Source organism: Halichoerus grypus, chromosome 12, assembly GCF_964656455.1.
Source record: "Halichoerus grypus chromosome 12, mHalGry1.hap1.1, whole genome shotgun sequence".
NCBI lineage: Eukaryota > Metazoa > Chordata > Mammalia > Carnivora > Phocidae > Halichoerus > Halichoerus grypus.
The window spans coordinates 9291857-9307621 of NC_135723.1; the positions used below are offsets into that span (position 1 = coordinate 9291857).

General features: G+C 40.2%; 1 protein-coding gene across 1 annotated transcript in view; it reads left to right on the top strand.

The window, feature by feature from the left end:
• LANCL2 (LanC like glutathione S-transferase 2) overlaps nt 1-15765 on the top strand; it is a 65092-nt gene that overhangs the window by 38491 nt on the left and 10836 nt on the right. Inside the window, exons 3-6 of the mRNA XM_078059945.1 lie at nt 5695-5902; nt 6832-6979; nt 8080-8226; nt 12132-12314. Coding sequence (XP_077916071.1) covers nt 5695-5902; nt 6832-6979; nt 8080-8226; nt 12132-12314 — 686 coding nt within the window. The remainder of the gene's footprint in view (nt 1-5694; nt 5903-6831; nt 6980-8079; nt 8227-12131; nt 12315-15765) is intronic.

Consider the following 15765-nt stretch of genomic DNA (forward strand, 5'->3'; position numbering starts at 1 on the left):
GAAAGTGAAAGAGCTGAAAGTGAAGAGATGGAAAAAATAACATTTGATGCAAATGAAAACCAAAATAGAGCAGGGGTGGATATACTTATGAAGAAATACACTTCAACTTCAAAACTTTAACAAGAAACAAAGACGGTTATTATGTAATGATAAAGGAGTTAGTTCATCAAGAGGAAATAACAAATATATACATGTACCCAGAGCAGTTAGGGAAGAAAAAGAAATAGAAGCTATCCAGATCAGAAAGAAAAAGTGAAATTGTTTCTGTTTGCAGGTGACACGATCTTGTATACAGAAAACCCTAAAGATCCTGCCAAAAAATTGTTAAAACTGATGAACAAATTCAGTACAAAATTAATATACAAAAATCGGTTGTGTTTCTATAGACTAACAGTAAACTATTGGAGAAAGAAATTAAGAAAACAATTCCATTTATAATAGCATCAAAGAAAAGTCCTTAGGAATAAATTTAATCAAGGAGGTGAAAGATCTATGTGCTGAAAATTATAAGACATTGATAAAAGAATTGAAGAAGATGCAGATAAATGGAACAATATCCCATTGTTGTGGATTGGAAGTATTAATGTTGTTAAATATTGTTATGTTGTTATGAATATTGAATATGAAATGTTGTTAAAATATTCATACTTCCCAAAGAGATCTACAGATAATTATGTAAAAAAAAAAAAAAACGAAAAACCTAAAATTTGCATGGAACTACAAAACAACCAGAATAGCAATAGCAGTCTTCAGAAAGAACAAAGCTGGAGGTATCACACTTCTGATCTCAGAATATATTGCAGAGGTATAGTAATCAAAACAATATGGTACTGGCATGAAAACAGACACATAGCAGAATGGGACAGAATAGAGAGCCCAGAAATAAACCTAGCATAAATGGTTAATAATCCTTGACCAAGGGAACAAGAACACACAGTGGAGAAAAATCATCTCTTCAATAAATCATATTGGGAAAACTGGAGAGTCATATGCAAAAGAATGAAACTGGACCCCTATCGTATACCACTCTCAAAAATTAACCCAAAATTGATTAGAGACTTCAAATGTAATGCCTGAAACCATGGAACTCTAAGGAGAATACGTAGGGGTAAAGCTCCTTGACACAGGTCTTGGCAATGGTTATTTGTATACCCAAAGCTTAGGCAACAAAAGAAAAAATAAACAAGGGGGACTACATCAAACTAAAAAGTTCTGCACAGCAAGGGAAGCAATTAATAAAAAAGGTAGCTCACAGAATGGGAGAAAATATTTGCAAACCATATTTATGCTAAAGGGTCAGTATCCAAAATATACAAAAAATCTATACAACTCAATAGTAAAAATGATCATCATCATCATCATCATCATCATCATCCAATTTAAAAAATGGGCCAAGGACCAAAGAAGGCAAATCAAGACCATAATGAGATATCACCTCACACCTGTTAAGATGGCTTTTATTAAAGATAGAAGAGATGACAAATGTTGGCAAGGATGTGGAGAAAGGGGAACCCTAGTACACTTTTGGGGAGAATGTAAATGTAAAAAATTAAAAACAGAACTACCAGATAATCCAGCAATTCTACTTCTGGGTATTCTTCCAAAGGGAGAAAACTTAACTCGAAAAGATACATGCACCCCTGTGTTCATTGCATCATTCACAATAGCCAAAACATGGAAACAACCTTAGTATCCACCAGTGGTTGAATGGATAAAGAAGTTGTGGTATTTTTATCTATTTCTATCTATATTTACATGTACATGTACATCTGTGTCTATACCTACATCTGGGTGGATGTAATGAAACATTAGTCAGCCACGAGAAAGAACACAATCCTGTCATTGGTGACAACATGGATGGTCCTAGAGGACATTATGCTAAGTGAAATAAACCAGACAGAACCATGATCTCACATATATGTGAATTCTTAAAACAAATGAACTCACAGAAACAGAGTTGAATGGTGATTACCACAGGTTGCGGGGTGGGAAAAATGGGAGAGATGGTAGTCAAAGAGTACAAACCTTCAGTTACAAGATATACCAGTTTCTTAGATCTAATGTACAGCATTGTGACTATAGTTCATAATGCTGGATTGTATGCTTGTAATTTGCTAAGAGAGTAGATCTTAAGTGTTCTCATCACACACATTAAATAAATGGTATGTGAGGTAATGGATTTGTTAACCTGATTGTGGTAATATTTTCACAATGCATAAATGTATCAAAGCACTCTGTTGTACACTTACATATACAGTTTTGTCACTTATACCTTAATAAAACTAGGGGGAAACAAACAATAAACTAAGAGACAGTTTCTTTCAAAGAACAGGATATCCCAGTGCTACTCTTTTTGTGGGACTACATCAAAATAAAAAGCTTCTACACAGCAAAGGAAACAGTCAACAAAACCAAAAGACAACGTACTGAATGGGAGATATTTGCAAATGACTTATCTGATAAAGGGATAGTATCCAAAATATGTCAAGAATTTACACAACTCATGGCACCTGGGGGGCTCAGTCAGTGAAGCGTCTGCCTTTGGCTCAGGTCATGATCCCAGGGTCCTGGGATCGAGCCCCGCATTGGGCTCCCTGCTTGATGGGGAGCCTGCTTCTCCCTCTTCCTCTGCTGCTCCCCCTGCTTGTGCTCTCTCTGTCAAATAAATAAATAAAATATTAAAAAAAAAAAAGAATTTACACAACTCAACACCAGATAAACAAATTGTCCAATTAAAAATGGTCAGAAGACATGAAGAGACATTTCTCCAAAGAAGACATACAAATGGCCAACAGACACATGACAAAATGTTCAACATCACTTGGCATCAGGGAAATACAAATCAAAACCACAATAAGATACCACCTCACACCTGTCAGAATGGCTGAAATGAACAACTCAGATAACAACAGATGTTGGCAAGGATATGGAGAAAGGGGAACCCTCTGCACTGCTGGTGGGAATGCAAACTGGTGCAGCCAATCTGGAGAACAGTTAGGAGGTTCCTCAAAAAGTTAAAAATAGAACTACCCTACGACCCAGCAATTGCACTACTAGGTATTTATCCAAAGGATACAAAAATACAGATTTGAAGGGGTACACGCACCCTGATGTTTATAGCAGCATTATTGATAATAGCCAAACTATGGAAAGAGCCCAAATGTCCATCAACTGATGGATGAATGGATAAAGAAGATGTGGTATATAATGTCCTGAAGGTTACCAGGGGGAAGTGGGCAGGGGAGGGTGGATGAAGCAGGCGATGGAGATTAAGGAGTGCACTTGTTGTGATGAGCGTTGAATAACGTATAGAATTCTTGAATCACTATATTGTACACCTGAAACAAATATAACACTGAACCTTAACTATACTGGAATTTAAAAATAATAAAATTAAAAAAATAAAATAATAAAAAAAGAACAGGAAATCTCAGTGTTATTTTTTTTCTTTGCTACTTTTAAACTGTTTCAGAGGTAGGAAAATAAGGAATACTTCCTATTATCTTATGAAGCAAGGATGATACTGGTACCAAAACTGACATAAAGATTTACTAAAAAATATACCACAGCTCAGTCTCACTTACTAATTATTAGTTTGGTAGTTATAATGCTATAATGCTATTTTGGCTTTATATATTTTAGATATTCATACTGAAGTATTCAAGGGCAGAATGTTAGGATGACTTTTTAAAAAAATACTTTGCCTATCATTTACTTTAAAATATTTAAGCACTGGGGTGCCTGGCTGGCTCAGTTGGAAGAGCATGCGACTCTTGATCTCATGGTTGAGAGTCCGAGCCCCACGTTGGGTGTGGAGATTACTTAAAAATAAATTAATTAATTAAAAAAAAGACCTGGCTAACATTTAAAAAAATAAATAGGGCGCCTGGGCTGCTCAGTCAGTTAAGCGTCCCAGTCTTGATTTTGGCTCAGGTCATGATCTCAGGGTTGTGAGAGTGAGCCCCACATTGGGCCCTGTGCTGGACATGGAGCCTGCTTGAGATTCTCCCTCTGCCCCTCCCCCCCTAAAATTAATTATTTAATTAATTAAAATATTTAAGCATTGAGTACATATATAACTATAGGTTTTAGGGTTCATAGGCTGACCACATCATCATTCTATTTTTTAAGGATTTCTGAGTCAATCATGAAGTACTTATTTGTAAACCTTTTAAAATGAGTATGTTTGAAATTTCTAGGTACTTTTAGCTTGCTTTCTTTATGTTTGTAATTTTAATTTCTTCAATACAAAAACAACTTAAATACAGGACCTCATAAATAATTCCTATGGAAGGATACTTTTCCAAGGCTTACAAATATGGTACTTTTATATTTGTCTGACTTAAACAACTTTCAAGAAATGGATAATGAGAAAAGGACTTTTCAAATATATGTAGAGGGAGAGAGGTTAAGCATTTGAAAAGGAAGTAGGATACTCTGAAATAGAGAATTAAAGGACAAAAAAAACCCCTACCTATTTAGAGAAATTTAAAAACACAGTGCCTAGCAGAACATAGATGGTGAACCGTGCTGTGTTGTACACGTGAAGGTGCTGTAATATTGTGTGTCAGGTATACGCAAGTGAAACAATTAAAACAACATAAAGTAAAAAGCAAAATGAAAAATAATAGAAGTGAGAGTAGGATATTAGACAAAGAACATAATATTAGAGAATCCCAATTCAAACATGAATAAATGTTGTTTGGCCTTTTCACCATCATATCATTTTCTTCAATACTTTCTCTGTAATATATTTTATTAAGTATATATTTATACAGTTGTTTGTTTTTTGTTTTTTTTTAACTTAGCCATCATAGTGACTAGAGTCCAGGAATAATAGCAGGCCTCTTTCAGAAGCTGTGTAGGTCATCGTCTGTAGATTTTCAGAAAAAAACCCCTTTCTGGTTCACTTAAGTGTCTGGATTTGTTCTTTAAAATAGGAAGGTTACGGGGCACCTGGGTGGCTCAGTGGGTTAAGCACCCGACTCTTGGTTTCAGCTCAGGTCGTGATCTCAGGGTCGTGAAATTGAGCCCCGCATGGGGCTCACGCTCAGCTCGGAGTCTGCTCTCTCCCTCAATAATAAATAAATAAAATCTTTAAGATAGGAAGGTTGCATAGGTGATAGACTCTGTCTTCTGTGTCTGTTACCTTACTCTGCATCATATGGCTATCCCATAAACAGTGAGTTGACTCACTGGTTGGTTGTTCATTTGGATAGCTTGGTCACTAAAGAAAATTGAAAACTTGTGAGAAATAGAAAAATTAGAAAGAAAGGGGTGTACAATTTAGAAAGTAGTGATTTAATTTGGAAATGATTATATGAGAAGTAAAAAGAAAAGGATCCAAGTTAGCTTAAAATACAGTGGAGAAGGAATAAAATCTTGAAATGAACGTACAGAAAATGGGAATGTGTGGGAAGTCTTAATGTTTTACCTTGTCTAGGACGTACTGAATCACTGTAACAGAGCAATTAGCAAGATAATGGATTTCAACTTGGTTTAAGCTTTTTCTACCCTGAGGGCTTTTCTTTCTCTCTGCTTTTCAAAGATGTATCAGATGTAGCTTGTTTGATGATGCCCCTTCAGAAACTTAGGGTTTATGTAAGTTTTTCATGTGATCATAAAACAATGTCCCGAAGGTGGAAAAAGAAAGGTAATGATGCTTTTCTTTGGGGCCGGGGGGGCATTTTCCAGGCATAGCCCTTTTGTACCTGCAGCTGTATCGGGTCACGGGTGACCAGACCCACCTGCTCCGGTCCCTGGATTACGTCAAGAGAACACTTCGGAACCTGAATGGCCGCAGGGTCACTTTCCTCTGCGGAGACGCCGGACCCCTTGCTGTAGGAGCTGTGGTGTATCACAAACTCAGAAGCGACTGTGAGTCCCAGGAATGCATCACAAAGTGAGTTTTCAAACTGGAAGTATTTTCTCTAAATTCTCAATTCAAGGTCTTACGGTAGAAAGACATTCAAAAAGGAAATTATTTTTTAATTCGTCTGCTGTTGCCAACAGATCTTTCCAAGAAGTGAAGGAGGTTTGTATGTTAACGCTGAGCGTAATGAGAAGATCATATGCCTCCTTTCTATCCAAGCTTGTGTCTGCCTTAATCTGGGGAGAAATAGACCTGTTTCTTCGTGTTTCTTTACTCTTTTTCCTAAATAATTTCTGGTTGCCTTCACTGCATGAAAATTAGCTTATATCCGTGCCTTAGATTCACTATCCTAAGTTATTTTTTAGGTTCATTTGTTTTGGAACAGTTAGAGAGTATAAAACTTTTATTGCACCTTTTGGTTTATATTCTTTTTCGAAGAGGTAGAAATCAGGGCCTACTCCCGTGGTCTGGTGGAGTGTCTGGCACACGTTGTCAGTTGATGTTTGCTGAAAGATAGAATGAGTCAAGCTAATTCCCAAACAATGACTACATTTTAGTACTATTTCTTTTAATTTCTTTTAAATTAAGTGTAATTTCAAAAAAAATTTAAAAAATAAATTAAGTTTAATGTATTTTAAATTTTCTTTTAAATTTTAAATCATTTTCTTCTAATTCTTATTTCAAAATTGAGTATCATCTCTTACAAGGTTTAGTTAGACTAGATATCAAGGTAGATATTCTGAACAGGAAGGTGTGTTGTTATTAATATGCTATCTGAGGGAAATTAGTGTAGTGGAGAAGTTTTTATTGTTTGGGTTTTGTTTGTTTGTATTTCTTAGAATCAGTTTTAAATTAAAAATAAGTAACAGGTTATTTCTAAACTGATGGGGTTACTAACAGTTTCAGAAAGAGGAATTTCACACATTCTCCGGGAAAACAGAATTTTTCTTGTTGGGTAGACTTTTGCAGCTCCAGAGAACCATCGTGTGCCGAGATTCAGAGCTTCCCGATGAGCTGCTTTATGGTCGGGCGGGTTATCTGTATGCCTTACTCTACCTGAACACGGAGATCGGTCCGGGCACCGTGTGTGAGTCAGCCATTAAAGAGGTACTGTGGGCTTGCCGTCAGCCGTGGGCGTCCTGTCATCTCTACCGTCCCAGCCTGTCTGTTAGCACAGGGCTACGTTAGGGGCTGGACTCTTCTTCTGGGTATGAGTAATTTCTTAAGGCATCTCATAAAAGCAATAAATAGCTCCTTTTTTTTCCTTTCTAGGAATGTTGTTTTTTTTTTAATCTGTCCTCCTCTTAGGCCTATTAATTTACCTGTTTTTACTAGTACCAAACAACAGCAGCTTCAAAAAGATAGAATCTTTATTTCTCTTTCCTAAAGCATCTGAACTGGTAGGCAGTCGCAGTGACTATGGCTTAAGGATCTGGGTTCTTCTCTTGTCTTCTCCCATATCCTAGGGGCGTGCCCTCATCATCCCCAGAGCTAATCGAGCACCCCTAGGCTCAAGACAGGGGAGGAAGTAGAGGATAAGCAGCTCCTTTTTTTTCCTTTTTCTTTTCTTTTTTTTTTTTTTTTTTTTAAGGCCATGATCCAGAAGTGGTCTACTTCACTTCTGCTCACATCCTACTTCCAGAACTTAGTCAAAGGACCGTGTCTTTCTGTAGCTGAGAGGCCAGATGCCCAGCCAAAACTTAGAGCACTGTTACCAAAAGTGTGGAGGGAGAAGGGATATGAGGGAACAATTGTGTCTTTGCTACATAGTCATTACAAATATGATATTCTTTTGATTTAACTAAAATCTGCATGACACAAGAGACCTCATTTCATTAGCCTTTCATAAATAAGGCTAAATTCCTCCAGCCTTTCCTAGATGTACTGTCAGTCTTTTGGAGAAAACATTGCAGTTACAAGGCAACTAAGTTGTCTAGGATAGTTTTTATAGGAAGTTTTTCTAGATTCTAGTAAACTGTTCATACAGAGGACTTTTAACGTCGTGGTTTGACTTCCTAATTTCTTTTTCTCTTCTGATTTCTCTCTGCCTGTATTTATTAATTTATAAACTAAAGGTAACAGTGGTGCCTACTGCCTGCTTCTGGATTTTTAGGTTAAGAAATCTATATAGAATTGTTAGTGTTAATTAGACGAAAACAGGATACACGTAAGTTCTTTGGGCTAACGCTGTCTCCTCACCTCCGTAGGTAGTCAGCGCTATTATCGAGTCAGGCAAGACGCTGTCGAGGGAAGAAAGGAAGGCCGAGCGCTGCCCCCTGCTGTTCCAGTGGCACAGGAAGCAGTATGTTGGAGCGGCGCACGGCATGGCCGGGATCTACTACATGCTAATGCAGGTGAAGAAGGGTGCTCGGAAACCCTAATACAGTGACTCTGGTATATGCATACTCGGCCAGATAGGAAACGGGGACTGAAATTTTAGTGTAAGTCAAGCAGGCTGAAATAAAATAAGGATCCTACATTGAATCGTGGATACTTAAGCTCTGCTTCATGAACCCCAAGCACTGAAGTGCTAAGAGCACTTTTTTTTTTTTTTAATGTGAGAGAGCGAGCAGAAGGGCGGGGGGGTAGGGTCAGAGGGAGAAGCAGGCTCCCCGCTGAGCAGGGAGCCCGATGCGGGACTCGATCCCGGGACTCCCGGATCATGACCTGAGCTGAAGGCAGATGCTTAACCAGCCGAGCCACCCAGGCGCCCTAAGAGCACATTGTACATGCGGTTTTGTACTGGGTTAGGTGTCTAGTGGCCACATTTTCCTTCGGTCCATGTCCTTCTGCTCATTGGAGTCGTTACTCTTCGAATAGAGGGGAACCTTCAGGGAGCAGAAGGGGCCTCCAGAATCCCGACTGAGGCAGAGACTTTTTCCTATTCAGATACCCCCAACTTGCTTTCGGTTGTGTTCTAAACTTTCAACTGGTTTATTGTTGTGGTTCTGATCTGGTCTCTCAGTCATGCCTGACATCGCTTGAACTGAGTAGTCCCGTTCTGTCAGGCAGGCGGAGACCGCCCCCCCAAGTAGTGCTTCACCCGGCTTCCGGCCCTATGGCCTGTGGTGCCCTTCCCTGCCGCGTACACAGCCTTTTTTTTTTTTTTTCCCAATTAAGCCTTTCTTTATCGACCACACCCATAACAGAGTAGTTAATGCTCAAAAATCACAAAGCTAGCAAGTCAAGGAGCATGGATTAGCATTTAGGTTAAAACTTCTTAACTAAAAGCTAAAAATTTTTACTTCAAATCCCTTTTTTAAACCTACTCTACCATTAAAGGAGATTCATATCTAAACGGGCCTAAAACCCCCTTTTCTGGTAATTAGTTGTCTTTGTTTATTGTTGTAGAAAGCAAAACATATGTATCCCAATTTGTGAATTTTCTTTATAGTGCAGACACATGTTTTCAAAGTAACTAGAAGTCCATATCTCTTTTTAAAATAGCACTGTTATTCTGGAAAGTTGGTAGTTTGTCTCTGTTTTCTGTTTCCCCAAGAAAATGTTTTAACACCAGCTTTTGAAACTTGGCTTAGGGGAACATTAACCATATGAAAACCACACCAGTAAGACGTAACCTTAAAGTTTAGATGTAGGTGTTGAGGTTAATTTTGTTAGATATCCGGGGTTTCCTTGAGAGAAACACAAGTCCCCAGGGTTGTGCCCTTTATCTGCCTTTAAAGTGAAGAACGTGCAGCTATGAAACCCAACTTCCCTGGTGAGACTAGGAGACCATCCGGAGGCCCAGACTACGAACAGGTAGACTGAGACTAGAGGGCAGAACGGCAAGCGACCAGACAGGATGGAGGAGAGCACACGCGAGCCCGCCGGAGCTGACGGTGCCGGTACCGCGGAAGGAGAGCCCGGCCGGGTGCGCTCGGGCCGGGACGTGCGGGCGCGGGACGTGCGGGCCAGGACGTGTGGGCCAGGACGTGCGGGCCGGGACGTGCCGGCGCAGGAGGGCTGCGCTCGAAGTCTTCAGCCGGAGCGGCTGCATCTCCGTCAGGAGGGTCGCCCTGCGCCGTGACTGTTCCCCCCTAGCTGCTGCTGGAGACAAAAGGGGAGGGTCCGGAGGAGTTGAACCAGATCTTTCAGCTCCAGAAAGCCGGCTGTAGAGGGTATTTGAAGCGAAGCACAGAGCCGAGCGCAGCGGGCCGGCCTCAAAGGCCACAGGGTGCTGGGCGCGCCCTCCCTGCCCCCACGGGCGGAATCGCGCGCCCCCCCCCACCCTTGGTCTCACAGCGGCCGTTCCAGGAGGGCGATTGACATGGGGCTGTTGTTTTTGTTGTTGTTTGTTGTTGTTGTATGTTGGAGAAACAGCTCAGATAAAAGACAGACGTAGGTATTTCAGAGCCCCCATTAAAAATGTTAGCTAGCTCTCTGTGATGGTTAATATTAGATATTAATTTGGCTGGGCCACAGCGCCCAGGTATGTGGTCACACATTTTTCTGGGTGTTTCTGTGAGGACATTTTGGGTGAGATTTACACTTAAATGGTGTTAGAAGGTGGGGGAGGGACAGGAAAGTCTCCCCCGACTGAGAAGACACTTTGAGACCAGAAAACGAAGCAGGCCACTCCATAGAGTTTACACAGAGTTTTATTCGGGGTACCTTACTGACGGGGGGGATCGGGCAGAGGAGGATCTACAGCAGCTGCCTAGTTATTCTCTGCAAAGTCCAGACCTTAGTCCCTAGATTTTGTAGAGGGAGGGGACATGCAGAAGGGCATTGTAGTGAGATCAGAGCGTTCGCACACACCTCGGAGGGCTTGCAGGCACCTAATTGACAGCTACCCTTTAGTGAGATCTTGTGGCCCCAGCTGTGCATCAGGAAGGGGCAAGACTATGTTATCTCTGACAGATTCATGAGAGGCCAAAACAGGCCTCCCCCCATCCCTGCCTTGGCCGGCATTTCTAAGGTATGTATGTCATTCTCCAAGGGGCCCGGAACACATAGCCACAAGAGAGGCCACTGAGCAAACATGAACAAGATGGAGGGCCAAAGATGAATCATTATTGTCAGCACTCTTACAAATGCTTGGGCTTTTAGTAAAGCCGTTTCTCCTCCATAATGTGGCTGGGCCTCACTGAGTCAGTTAAAGGCCTGCCCTGAGCAAGAGGGAATTCTCCAGCAGATGGCCTTCAGACGTTGTCTTCAACATCACAACAAGTTGAAATAAAACAAGGTCTGCCCAAGTCTTAAATAACCAGATAAGTGAATTAATTTGAATTTTATATGTTTCTCAGTATTCCAGGTAATGGATGCTTTGCCATATTAGCTATAGTACAAAGGCTTAAAAAAAACACAATCAAGTCAAAAAATGGGCAGAAGACATGAACAGACACTTCTCCAAAGAAGACATACAAATGGCTAACAGACACATGAAAAAATGTTCATCATCATTAGCCATCAGGGAAATTCAAATCAAAACCACATTGAGATACCACCTCACACCAGTTTGAATGGCAAAAATTGACAAGTCAAGAAACAACACATGTTGGAGTGGCTGTGGAGAAAGGGGAACCCTCTTACACTGTTGGTGGGAATGCAAGTTGGTACAGCCACTTTGGAAAACAGTTTGGAGGTTCCTCAAAAAATTAAAAATAGAGCTACCCTATGACCCAGCAATTGCACTCCTGGGTATTTACCCCAAAGACACAGATGTAGTGAAAAGAAGGGCCATATGCACCCCAATGTTCATAGCAGCAATGTCCACAATAGCCAAACTGTGGAAAGAGCCGAGATGCCCTTCAACAGATGAATGGATAAAGAAGATGTGGTCCATATATACAATGGAATATTACTCAGCCATCAGAAAAGATGAATACCCAACTTTTACATCAACATGGATGGGACTGGAGGAGATTATGCTAAGTGAAATAAGTCAAGCAGAGAAAGTCAATTATCATACGGTTTCACTTATTTGTGGAACATAAGGAATAGCATGGAGGACATTAGGAGAAGGAAGGGAAAAATGAAGGGGGGGAATCAGAGCGGGAGACGAACCATGAGAGACTATGGACTCTGAGAAACAAACTGAGGGTTCTAGAGGGGAGGGGGGTGGGGGGATGGGTTAGCCTCGTGATGGGTATTAAAGAGGGCACGTACTGCATGGAGCACTGGGTGTTATATGCAAACAGTGAAGCGTGGAACACTACATCAAAAACTAATGATGTATGATGACTAACATAATAAAATAAAATTTAAAAAAAAACTTAAGGAAAAATAAATGTTTGGGGTTTTTTTCATTTGTTTAAAGCCAGCAGCAAAAGTGGACCAAGAAACCTTGACAGAAATGGTGAAACCTAGTATTGATTATGTGCGCCACAAAAGATTCCGATCTGGGAATTATCCGTCCTCATTAAGCAATGAAACCGATCGCTTGGTCCACTGGTGCCATGGTGCGCCCGGGGTCATCCACATGCTTCTGCAAGCTTACAAGGTCAGTACCTCCACTTGTATCACAAGCAGTTAATGTTTAGAAATCCACTTTTCTCCAACAGGTTCTCAGTTTGATTTTGGCCAGCACATTCGATTGCAAACTAAAAACCTTTTCGAATTAATGTTTTTACAAAATAAAATCTCCCTGTTTCACTTTATCACCCCTGTAGTTGGAGCTATAAGGGTATGTATGTGTATTTTAACAGGGATTATATTCATATGTAAAAAGAAAACCTGGGGGACAGCATAGTAATGATTTTTATTCTGCGTGTGAATATCCGAGAAGGCAGTAGGCATTATTATAACTAAACGCTTTTTTGTTTGACTTCACATCATTTTATTTTCTTGGTTGAATAAGTCTTTATTGTTGGATGGTGATGCTTATTTGGGGCCCTTTAAGTTTGAGTTTAAAATTGTTATAAAATTATTCATAAGGGAGAAGTGTGATGTTCAAAGTTTTACACATACAGGGTGTTATAGAAAAATAGGCAGTCCCTTTACTGAATAATTCTGGTAGTCTCAAGATAATATTTGGGCACAATATTAAGAATGCATTCGATTTTTCTCCTGGACCAAGGATTAACCTTGTAAGTTGAAAGCAAACAATGCTTCTTTCTTTTTTTTTTTAGGTTGTCTTTAAACGTGTTTTCTTTTTCTTTAAGAAGAGAGAGAGAGAAAGCGAGCATGAGGGGGGGAGGGTCAGAGAGAGAAGCAGACTCCCTGCTGAGCCGGGAGCCTGATGGGGGACTCGATCCTGGGACACCAGGATCATGACCTGACCGAAGGCAGCCACTTTAACCAGCTGAGCCACCCAGGCGCCCCGTAAAGGCGTTCTCTTACTATTTTATTAAATAGAAGTTGAAATTACAGACAGCTTACTGTATCCTGTAACATTTAAGTTTTTTAACATTTCTTGGAAAAATAATTCACGTTTAAAGAAAACAATGTTTTCAAGCAAGTTTTTTAGAAGACTATACCACATTTGGTTTTATTTTTTAAATTTCTTATTTGAGGGCACCTGGGTGGCTCAGTCGGTTAAGCGTCAGCCTTTGGCTCAGGTCATGATCCCGAAGTCCTGGGATTGAGCCCCGCGTTGAGCTCCCTGCTCAGCAGGAAGTCTGCTTCTCCCTCTGCCTCTGCCCCTCCCCTCAGGCTCACTCTCTCTCTTAAATCAATAAATAAAATCTTAAAAAAAAAGTTTTTATTTGAATGTAGTTGACACACAATGTTGTATTAGTTTCAAATGTACAACATAGTGCTGCCCCAATTTACACATTATGCTGTGACCACAAGTGTAACCACCATCTGTCACCATCTGTCACCATGCAACACTGCTACGGTATCATTAACTATATTCCTTATGCTCTGCCTTTTATTCCTGTGACTTATTCATTCCATAGCCTGTTATCTCCTACTCCCTTCACCCATTTTGCCCAACCCCCCCAACAACCATCAGTTTGTTCTCTGTATTTACAGGTATGAGTCTGCTTTTTGTTTGTTTATTCATTTTTCTGTTTTAGATTCTACATATGAATGAAATCTTACAGTATTTGCCTTTTTCAGTCTGACTTATTTCGCTCAGCATAATACCCTCTTGGTCCACCCATGTTGTACCAAATGGCATGATCTCATCCTTTTTTACGGCCGAGTAATATATTACAAACACACACACACATCACATCTTATCCATTTGTCTGTCAGTGCACATTCAGGTTGTTTCCATATCTTAGCTATTATAAATAATGCTGCAATAAACAGAGGTGCATGTATCTTTTTGAATTAGTGTTTTTGTTTTCTTTGGGTAAATACCCAGTAGTCAAATTAATGGATCATATGTTATCTCTATTTTTAAATTTTTGAGGAGCCTCCATATTGTTTTCCACAGTGGCTGAACCAATTTTCATTCCCATCAATAGTGTGCACGGGTTCCTTTTTTTCCATATCCTCTCCAACACTTGTGATTTCTTGTCTTTTTGATCTTAGCCATTCCAGCAGGTGTGAGATGATATCTCATTATGATTTTGATTTGTACTTCCCTGCTGACTAGTCTGTTGAATATCTTTTCACTGTCTGTTAGCCGTCTCTTTGTCTTCTTTGCAAGAATGTCTATTCAGGTCCTCTGCCCGTTTTTTAATTGGATTGTAAATAATGCTTCTTTTGTAATTTTATCTTTTTAATGCATCTTTATTTGTAATATTTGTGTTGGAGGTTGTTCTTCATATATCAAAGTATATAACAGTAACCACATGATTGATTAGTGTTTTGGCAAAGTCTCTTAGTTTTGTAGAAATAGATAGAATTAATGAAGCAGAATTCATATTTCTACCTAGAAATAACAAAAGAACTAATCCCGGAATCAATTTTATTTTCCCTTTGTGACTAACCATAATAATTTAGAAAAATTGTGGGGAATCTCATGATTTTGCCTAATTTTTCAAAATTTTTTAGTCCTCCTACAAGAGTAACACCTAAAATATTCAAATATAAAAGTCAGGTATGAGCATTTAAGAAAATAACTCAGAAAGTTATGTTAAAAAGAAAAAGCATAGTGAAATATACTCTTTGGAAATCAAAAGAATTTAAGGATTCATCTTCTTAACAATACCTCAGTCTTTATTTTTATTTTGATTTTTTTTTTAAGATTTTATTTATTCATTTAAGAGAGAGAGAGCACGAGGAGGGGGAGGAGCAGAGGGAGAAGCAGACTCCCCGGTGAGCAGGGAGCCCGATGCAGGGGCTCCATCCCAGGACACTGCGATCATGACCTGAGCTGAAGGCAGTCGTTTAACCAACTGAGCCACCCAGGCGCCTAATACCTCAGTCTTTAAATAAAATAAAATTCCTTTCAAATCAGTGCCTCCCTTTTTTAGAGCCTTATTAGAATGATTGTTGTAACTTCAGTGACATTGAGATAAGTCTCTAATATTGTAATTGTCCAACCATGACGAGTATATTGTTGACAAACAAGGACCCTTCGATATTTAAAACAGATGTATGACTTTGAGAAAAAGTGAAAGCTTTTGTTTGCCGGGCGCCTTTTTCTCTTTCACATTAAAGAGGGCAAGCAGCGCAGGTGGGCCCTCCTGGTGGCTGACGGTCTCGGCTTGAGTGTCCCGTCCAGCCCCCCGTCTCCCCCCCTCCCCGAGAGAACGGTAAGCAGGTAATCGGGAGCCAGGACGTCCAATGGGGCCATCAGCCTAGGGAGATCCCTTTCTCCTAGCCCCGTTGGTTGTCACGCCGTCTGTTTCTACGGCCGCTGGTCACACGGGTAGCACACAAAGCACCCATAGCAGAGCCCTGCTCTCGGCAAACCACAGATGCCTCCCAGCAGCTGCTGCTTATCTGGCTTTGGCTCAGAATATCATCGGAATGTCTGTCCCTGCCTTCTTCCGAAACAGCAAGTTCCCTCTTCTCTTAAGCATAGAGCAAAGACATTACGATCCCGTACTTAG